Consider the following 9,094-nt stretch of genomic DNA (forward strand, 5'->3'; position numbering starts at 1 on the left):
GAGTGTAACTAGTGTAATTAACTTAAATGTAAACATATATCTCCTCAAATTTATATTACTACACTATAAAATTAATACATATAAATGATAAAAATATTATATACGTTAAACTCTCGGAATATTGATAGACTTTAGGTGCATTGGAATTTGGAATAGAAGCTTCTCCATAAATACCAAAATTGAATGTTTGGTGACAACATGAAGAAAAATATTCATTGCATCTAAAATCAAATTATAGTAACAAAAAAAATAAAACCCATTTCTCATTTCTTCCAAAATTGTCAAGGTAAATTAAACACACCACTTTAACCACTCTTCTTCTCTACCATGTCTTGCTCTTCCCCCATTGTTGATCCAAGCTCAAAGCTCTTCTTTTGACTCCATTTTCGAACACCCTTTTGTCTCTACTCTTCTAAAATACCCTTTTCTCACTGATTCATGTTGGTTTTGTTGACTTAGCATTTTGTTTTTGTTTCTTGAAAATCGAAATTACAGATGAGAGGACCCTCTCCGACCACCGTGGAGCCACGGCACCGGTTGTCAGCTTCATTTAAGTAAACTCATTCTCTCTTTTCTTTAGTTTATTTCTCAATTTTTTTTTCAGTTTTGCTTTGTGTTGGAGTGAGATCAACAATGTTGAAACATGATTGTGTTTATATTTCTGGCTGTGTAGTAATTTTTTGGATATGTATACTTTTTAGAACTTGAGAATATTGCAAGGCAATGCTTGAGTGTTGCTTTCGTTTTATTTATTTAATTATATTAGTTTAATTGGAACCTAATTTGTACACAAATAATACTTGACAGTAAGTAGAAATTAAGTAACTTCATCTTTGAAAGAAGGAAGTTGAACAATACAGATACAGAGAGACTAGCTTTTGATCCGAATGCTATTGTTAGTGAGTAATGATGACACGTTTCCTGTCCATACGTACGTATAAGCGTACAAGTTATTACTCATTTGTATATGTTTGATGATGGCATTAAAATTGATGGTTGTCCTCAGGTTTATTTTGTTGCATCTTTTGGAACTTTATCGATGCTCCCTCTATTGCTACTTAGACTCTCTTATACGTATAATGTACCTAATGTTTCCTCTGTTCTTGATGCAGTGAAGATAGTAACAAGAGAAGGCCTCAAAGAAACAAAGATTTTAAAGATGTTGAGAAGGCATTACATGTTCCAATCCAAGATAGATGCTTAAACTGCAGGCCTAATTGGAAATTGATTTTGGCTATTGTTATATTGGGAACTTTAGTTACAATTTTCCATCCCCCAGCTGTTTATAATACTGATCATCTAACGAGCTCAATATCGCGGTATGCCTATTTGTCTTTCACCCTTTTATCACATATCATCGCGTTTTCATATTTTAAGATTTTTGATAGTTTCCTGCTATTATATTAATCTCATTTCTAAATTTTGGCTTTTCTAGGATAATGTAGTTTTCTCTCATATTCTTCTCTAAAACTGCATTGTTCATCAATTCCTTCTAAGGAAAGGATTACTATGGCAAATTGGCAATTGATTCGTCCAAATCATAACCGGTGATTTTTATAATTATTTACTCCTGTCATTGTTTTTATGGAGATATTTTTTTGTTGCAGCCAAACTTTTCTAGACAACTGGAAAGGGGGGTTTGATGGTATCGATCCACGTTATATATCACATTTAAATATTGAGTGGGATCAAATATCTAAAGTTCTTGTGAATTTGAAGGATAAGGACACATATCAGGGTGTTGGCTTATTAAACTTCAATGGCAGTGAGATTGGTCAGTGGATGCAGTTGGTACCAGAAGCGGAGCATGTAGTCCTTCACTTGAATCATGCTTCAAATAACATTACTTGGGAAGATCTTTATCCTGAATGGATCGACGAAGAAGAAGAATATGAGTTTCCAACTTGTCCAACACTGCCCCAGATTCAAGTACCAGGAAAACCGCGACTTGATCTCATTGCTGTCAAGCTTCCCTGCAACAAGTCGGGACGTTGGTCAAGAGATGTAGCTCGTTTGCACGTGCAGATTGAAGCAGCAAGACTTGCTGCCTCTTCCAAAGGATTATATCCAGTGCGTGTGCTTTTAGTCACCGATTGCTTCCCAACCCCAAATCTATTTACTTGCAAGGAACTTATACATCGTGAAGGAAGTGCCTGGCTTTACGAACCCAGCCTGAACACCCTGAGAGATAAGCTGCAGCTTCCAATTGGTTCATGTGAACTAGCCGTTCCTTTGAAGGCTAAAGGTCAGGTTTAAATTAGTTTCTTGTGTTCCTGTGCTACTTTCTCCTTTTGTCCTTCCTGCTTTTATCTTTCTTCGTGTCTCTAAGATCTTGTTTGCTTCTTGTTCTTTATGCAAAGTTCAGTTTAACTTTAAGGGTACACACAAATCAACAACTAAAGGTCCATTTGCGAGTGAGGTTTTGAAGGGAAATGGGAGGTTTGAGAGCCATGAAATAAACCTGTGTAATGACTTTGAAGTCTTCTCTTTCCCTTCATTCCCCTCCAAAGCCCAGCTCGCAAATGGACCCTAATGTGGTGCATAGATATATTAAAAAAATTAACAATTAAGGAGCATGATATACCTGTACTTGCAGTTAGCTGATGTTACTAATTTGTTTGAATGAGAGTATACTGCAAATAAATGTTTATTCTTCAAATAAATACGAATGCGACACAAGTTTAGGCTTGTCTGAATAGATTAGGTTCATAATGTCAGAGAAAACATGGGATTTTGATTGAATGATTGGTCCTATCATCTGGTGTATTTTAACCATAAAAATCATGTGGCAGTTTAGTATAGCTTAATCTTCAGGTATTCCAGAAAGACAATATGACTTTTGAAAGAACATCATTCCTTTTCCTTTGAATTTGTATCATCTTAGGTTAATTGGATATCGATCAGAGACTAACTATACACTTTTAACAGACAACTTTTACTCAGAAAGGCCTCAGCGAGAAGCTTATGCAACCATCCTGCACTCTGCACATGTATATGTTTGCGGAGCCATTACTGCAGCTCAGAGTATTCGCATGGCTGGTTCAACACGAGATCTTGTGATCCTCGTTGATGAATCAATTACTGACTATCATAGGGTGGGCTTGGAAGCTGCTGGATGGAAGATCCACACAATCCAAAGAATCAGGAATCCGAAAGCAGAACCAGAGGCATATAATGAGTGGAACTACAGCAAATTCCGCCTCTGGCAGCTAACGGATTATGACAAAATCATTTTCATCGATGCTGACCTGCTTATACTCAGAAATATTGATTTCCTTTTTGAGATGCCTGAAATAACAGCCATAGGAAACAATGCTACCCTGTTCAACTCAGGTGTAATGGTGATTGAACCATCAAATTGTACATTTCAGCTGCTAATGGATCACATCAATGAGATTGTCTCCTACAATGGTGGGGACCAGGGTTATCTAAATGAAATCTTCACATGGTGGCATCGGATTCCGAAACATATGAACTTCTTGAAGCATTTCTGGGAAGGTGATGAGGAAGAGAAAAAAGTAACAAAAACTCGTCTCTTTGGAGCCGATCCCCCAATCCTATATGTGATCCACTATCTGGGTAACAAACCATGGCTGTGCTTCCGTGATTACGACTGCAACTGGAACGTCGACATTCTACGGGAGTTTGCAAGTGACATAGCACATGCAAGATGGTGGAAGGTGCACGATGCGATGCCCGAAAACTTACAGAAGTTCTGTTTGCTTAGGTCGAAGCAGAAGGCTTCGTTAGAGTGGGATCGAAGACAAGCACAGAAAGGAAACTATAGTGATGGTCACTGGAAAATTAAGATAAAAGACCAACGTTTGAAGACATGTTTTGAGGATTTCTGCTTCTGGGAGAGCATGTTATGGCATTGGGGTGATAAGAATTGGACAGATAATTCTACTGTTAACAATTCATCACCTGCTGTCAAAACCGAAGCTCTCTCTTCTTTATGAGTTTCTTTTCCTTCTTTATAACCATATATTTGCAATAGATTATACATGTTGCACAATGTTTACTCTCAATTCTCCTCTTTGTAAGGAAAATCATAGCAAAATTGTGTATCTGCCCAAAGTATTTGTCAGTAGCTCGTGAAAGTATACATTGGGCAGATTATTTTCTATGCATTCAAAACTAGATCTCCTAAATGAAAGTTTGTGTAGCCGATAAGGAATTATTGACTCAGTCCACTAGGTCGTGAGTTCAAATCTTGTTATTGATGTGAGAATCTCGCTGGTAGGTAATTTGTAAGCAATTTTGTAAGTATTGACAAAACTGTAAGGTTTATTTAGAAAGTGTTGGTCTAATTGTGTAAGGTTGGCAAAGACTAAAAGGTTAATGTTCAATTCTTGGGAGTGACATTTATTGAGAGGGGTAACTATAAAACCTGAAAAATATTATTTCTTTACCCAAATGTGTACAGAATATTTTTGATTATACAAAAAAGAAAAACGGTAAGGTCTGCCCTGGCATTGGTGAACCGTTAGACTGAATTCACATAAGTTTTTTTGTTCAAATAAAAAACTCTCTAGAAGTAAGGGTTTTGCCAAACATAAGACTAGAATCCCCACTTAAGTGGAAACAAATATAGCATTTGAACTAACCATATATGATAAATGTAGTTATTTTCTTGGAAGTATTAAATTGATATTATAATATTTTTGGATGAGGAAAGTCATATTTAAGGAGTAGAGAAACGTTTCAATATATAAGCCATCGTAGGAGCTTCCACTACATCTTATACATATAAATAATTTGTTAGGAAAAAACCTAAAAATACAAAAGGAAAGAAAATATATATCCAACATTGGCTTCTGTGTCACAGTCTTCAAAGATGTTGGATAATATCACGCAAAAACAATGATATTGAAGGGGACAAAAGCTATGAAAATAATAATATTTTTTTACTTTTCCTTAAATGATTCCTGATTAATTATATAATTTTAGGAAAGCCCAACAAATCTTCTTAGAGGGAAGGACCCACGTGAGTAGTGGTGGACAAAGCGAAAACGAGAATGTGGGCTTGAGTAACGCGAATGTTGGTGAGAATCCAATGCCTCAAAAACCTAATGGTTTCTCCACAAGGTTCGTGCACGGTGGGTGAGTCAAGGCCTAAGATCAGGTCGAAAGGTGTAGTTGATGGACAACAGGTAAATATTCTTGTACTACCTCTTATTGGTTCCGAGAAACAAAGTAGGCTAAGTTAGCCATGACTTAATCTGTGTGTTATCATTTTTAAAAATAATATGATGTGTCACTTTTGTTCTTTAATACATTATGATGACTCTTTTACTCTTTGGTGTAAAAGGGAAATGAAGAACTTGCCTCTCTAGTATTAGGGAGAGGTCTTTTTCGTTATTATTATGCTCCTCTATAACTTTTTATTAGCTTTTTGATTGAAGTTGTCTTTGTCAACATATCAAAGTGATCAATATCAATGTGAATTTTCCCTAGTGTTAAGAAGTCATTCAATCGAATAGATCTTCAACTATTGAAATACCTATAATTCATCCCGAGTTAAAATACTATGTCATTTACATCCCAAATCGAACATAATGTCCATTTTCCATCTTTCACCTTTAAAGATACGAATGACAAAAATGTTATTACTTATATGTATTCATAAAAATATCTGCAATTGCGCAATAATAGTTTATGAAAAAGAACAAATATCACAATATTTCCTACATATTCATAAATTTATATAAACATAATTTATACATCACAAAAATAATAGGATCTTTTAATTTTGGATAACTTATATGATTTTTTAAACTTTTGATGTGTAAAATTGGTAAACAAATTACTGAAAGATATATTTATTTTCTACACACTACTTCAAGTATCTTTCGAATGCTACAAACTCTTTTTTAAAAAAAGTATAAGCTCCTTTTAATTTTATTTATCGAACGCCTTCATTAGCTTATTGACCGAGTCAAAAAGTTAAGAACTACTTGAAAAAGTATAAATTCACATTCCGGAATAGTGTAGGAATGAAGATGGTTGCTACATTGTAGAGATTAGAAGACTCAAAACTAGGGCAAAATGAATAGAAAAAACTTATATGCTCATCTGATTCATATCCAAAAATATAAACATGACTAACATTACATGCCATGTTATGTTACCTACTAATTGAATGTAATCAATTCTTTTCGTCTAGGAAACCAAAGGAAGGTAAAGAATATTGGTTATCTTGTGCCTTTAGAAGCTAAGTGGGAAAACAATATTGGTTATACAAAGCTTGTAGAGGTTAATTAGGAAAATAATATTAGCAGGAATAGCATGGAGAAGCTAAGGTAAAAAAAAAATACTAGTGAGAGATCCTCTAGAAACTAGTGGAAAGAATACAAGTGATTGTACATGCAAGGTCAATGATCAAAGAAATGCTCATTTATCCATTTATGGCATAGTGGAATGAATTTTGGTGGTGGCACTTGTTAAGTATGTAGCTCTTAACATTTTAATGTTATTTAGTCATCTTATCTAATTAGTCTAGAACACAACCTCATAATACATTAATGTTTCTGATATAAAAATGAACTTAATCTCTTAATGATTATGTCTACTAATTAAGTTTTGATGAAATATTAAAATGAACACAACAATTAATAATTTGATAATTAAAAAGTTTAAAAGATAAAAAAACATCATAGAGTTGGTGATTATGTCTAAAAACTTGATAGTTTAATAATTTTAATATTATCTTTATATATGTATTCTAAATTTAAGTTTTTTTTGGTATTACCAATGATATCTCCTCATTTTTTGGGTAATGAACTAATCAATTTTAGGATCGTAATTAAACTCCCCAAGAATCGAACCTTTGACTTTATATCACTAAACCAATGTCTTATTGGCATTCTAAATTTAAGTCTATTTTGTAATTAAGTAATTTTTGAATGAACTTAAATAAATAAATAATTATTGATTGAATCAATCAGATTAGTACATGTAACCTAAAACATTTTACTATAGAGTTTGATATGAGTAAGGCTTCTGTGTATATTTTTCTCTTTTGATTTAATTGGTTAATTTTTCAATTTTATCACGTTCCAATTTTTGACCTGCATAACTTAGTTTAGAGTCACTGTGTATGAGCACGGATTCGTCACACACCCTCACATGTTGGTATCTGACACAGATACACCAGATTTGTGAAGGATACGTATCCATAGAGTATTCAAAAATTTAAAAAAATAAAATAAAATAATTAAATATTAAGACAAACGTATCCGATTCGTTTTCAATAAAATATAGGATATATGGATTCGTTTTCAATAAAATATAGGATATATAGATCCGTTTCCAATAAAACAGGATAAGATAGATTTGTTTCCAATAAAACATGATAAAATAGATTCGTGGATAAGATAGATTCGTTTTCATTAAAATAGGATAATATATATTTGTTATGGAGGGCAATGATTTTAGGAAAGATTCGTTTTATTAAAATATGATAAGGCATATTTGTATGGAGGACAATGATTTTAAATTTCCATTATATTTTTTACTTTGGATATTTTGATTTACACTTATAATTTTATCATATTTTATGTGTTTTTATTATTTTATATGCGTATCCATGAACGTATCATATCTTGTATTTTGGAAAAAATGTGTATCGACGTATCAGATACGTATCGTACCCGACACACGTATCAGTATCCGTGCTTCATAGGTCACTGCTACATTTTATGGTTAAAAATCTTTTAAACCCACTTACCCTGAGCTTTTGGATTTTTGATATTCAGGTTCGGGAGTCGGTTACAAGGTAGAGAAAGTATTAGCACCATACCCGTCCGCCTTAAGCCGTACCTCTTATTAAAATATATGACTTTATTATTATTATTTTTTAAATTGTTTGATTAATTAATTAATTATTATGAAAAAATTATTTATTTTTATTAATTAATTAAGTGGTAACCTCTCATTAAAATTATTTATTTATTTTTATTTCGGTTAACAAAATCTCAAATTCGAATAAATTTAATCTCTTAATTTTAGAAATCTTAACAGATTGGTTTAACTTTATCTTTTCATATTATTTTAATAATTTTTTGTTGTTCATTTTTCAAATTTAAATTAAGTTGATAGTGTATTTAATTATTTAAATTATTCCAATTTTTTTTATAAAATACGGATAAAAATAAAATTAATTATTTCCTATACATCTAATATTAAAAAACTCAAAAAATCATGGGCACATAGTGACTCATTCCTAATTCAAAAATTTTATTTCCTAAAATCATTTTCTTAATTTATTTTAGTTTTGAATATTTAGTCAACCTAACCACTTGAGTCAAGGAACATTAACAACCTTATTTTATCTATTATTATTTTTGAATTTTTAGTTAACTCAATAACTTAGATTTTGGAATTAGATTTGTTTATTATTTTTTTTTGAATTTTTAGTTAACCTAATCATTTAGACGTAGGAACTTCATATGTTTATTATTATTATTTTTGAATATTTAGTTAACTTCATCATTTAATTTAGGAACTAGATTTGTTTATTATTATTTTTGAATTTTTAGTTAACCTAATCATTTAGATTTAGGTACTTGATATTATTTTATTTTGTTATATTTAATTTCTTTAATTTAATAATTTCGAAAATAATTATAAAAGTTATAAAAATAATTTTATTATTTTTATTCATTAAAATATCAAAAAACACGAAAATAAATAAAATGAAGTTAATTTATTGCTTTTTTTATTTAAAAGTTTTGAGTATTTTTTAGGTTGGAAAAAAATGGACGTTGACAAATTTGAATTTACCATCCGACTGTACATCATTAAGAAATGATTAGACAAGGAAGATATTGTGTTAAACTAATGTAAACCTAGATTTCATACTTATTTTTGAATAATTATAATTACCTCATACTTACTCAAAATAAATGCAATTTATTAAGTTTTTTTTTATTACAGCGCCAAAAAAATTCATCTATTAAAAGATATCAATTACGAATAAATTAACTATTAATTACAATATATGACTTTAATAGAAAAAAATGATTATATCACTTTCTTGTTCGTAAAATAATAATTAGTAGAAGAATATAATATTATTCATGTGAATAATGCT

General features: G+C 31.4%; 1 protein-coding gene across 1 annotated transcript; it reads left to right on the forward strand.

Moving 5' to 3' along the window:
- Positions 245 to 4,127, forward strand: LOC109334588 (putative UDP-glucuronate:xylan alpha-glucuronosyltransferase 3). The gene is made up of 4 exons (XM_019570439.1): positions 245 to 554; positions 1,113 to 1,319; positions 1,608 to 2,245; positions 2,929 to 4,127. Exons 1-4 carry the CDS (start codon positions 496 to 498, stop codon positions 3,957 to 3,959), a joined length of 1,935 nt encoding a protein of 644 aa, XP_019425984.1. The 5' UTR covers positions 245 to 495; the 3' UTR covers positions 3,960 to 4,127.

This window comes from Lupinus angustifolius, chromosome LG02 (genome assembly GCF_001865875.1).
Source record: "Lupinus angustifolius cultivar Tanjil chromosome LG02, LupAngTanjil_v1.0, whole genome shotgun sequence".
Classification (NCBI taxonomy): Eukaryota; Viridiplantae; Streptophyta; class Magnoliopsida; order Fabales; family Fabaceae; genus Lupinus; species Lupinus angustifolius.

Excerpts from the sequence above, each read along its gene's own strand:
- LOC109334588 (XM_019570439.1), top strand. The coding sequence starts at position 496 with ATGAGAGGACCCTCTCCGACCACCGTGGAGCCACGGCACCGGTTGTCA. Across the intron at positions 1,320-1,607 it reads CTAACGAGCTCAATATCGCG|CCAAACTTTTCTAGACAACT; the intron begins GTATGCCTATTT and ends TTTTTGTTGCAG. Across the intron at positions 2,246-2,928 it reads CGTTCCTTTGAAGGCTAAAG|ACAACTTTTACTCAGAAAGG; the intron begins GTCAGGTTTAAA and ends CACTTTTAACAG.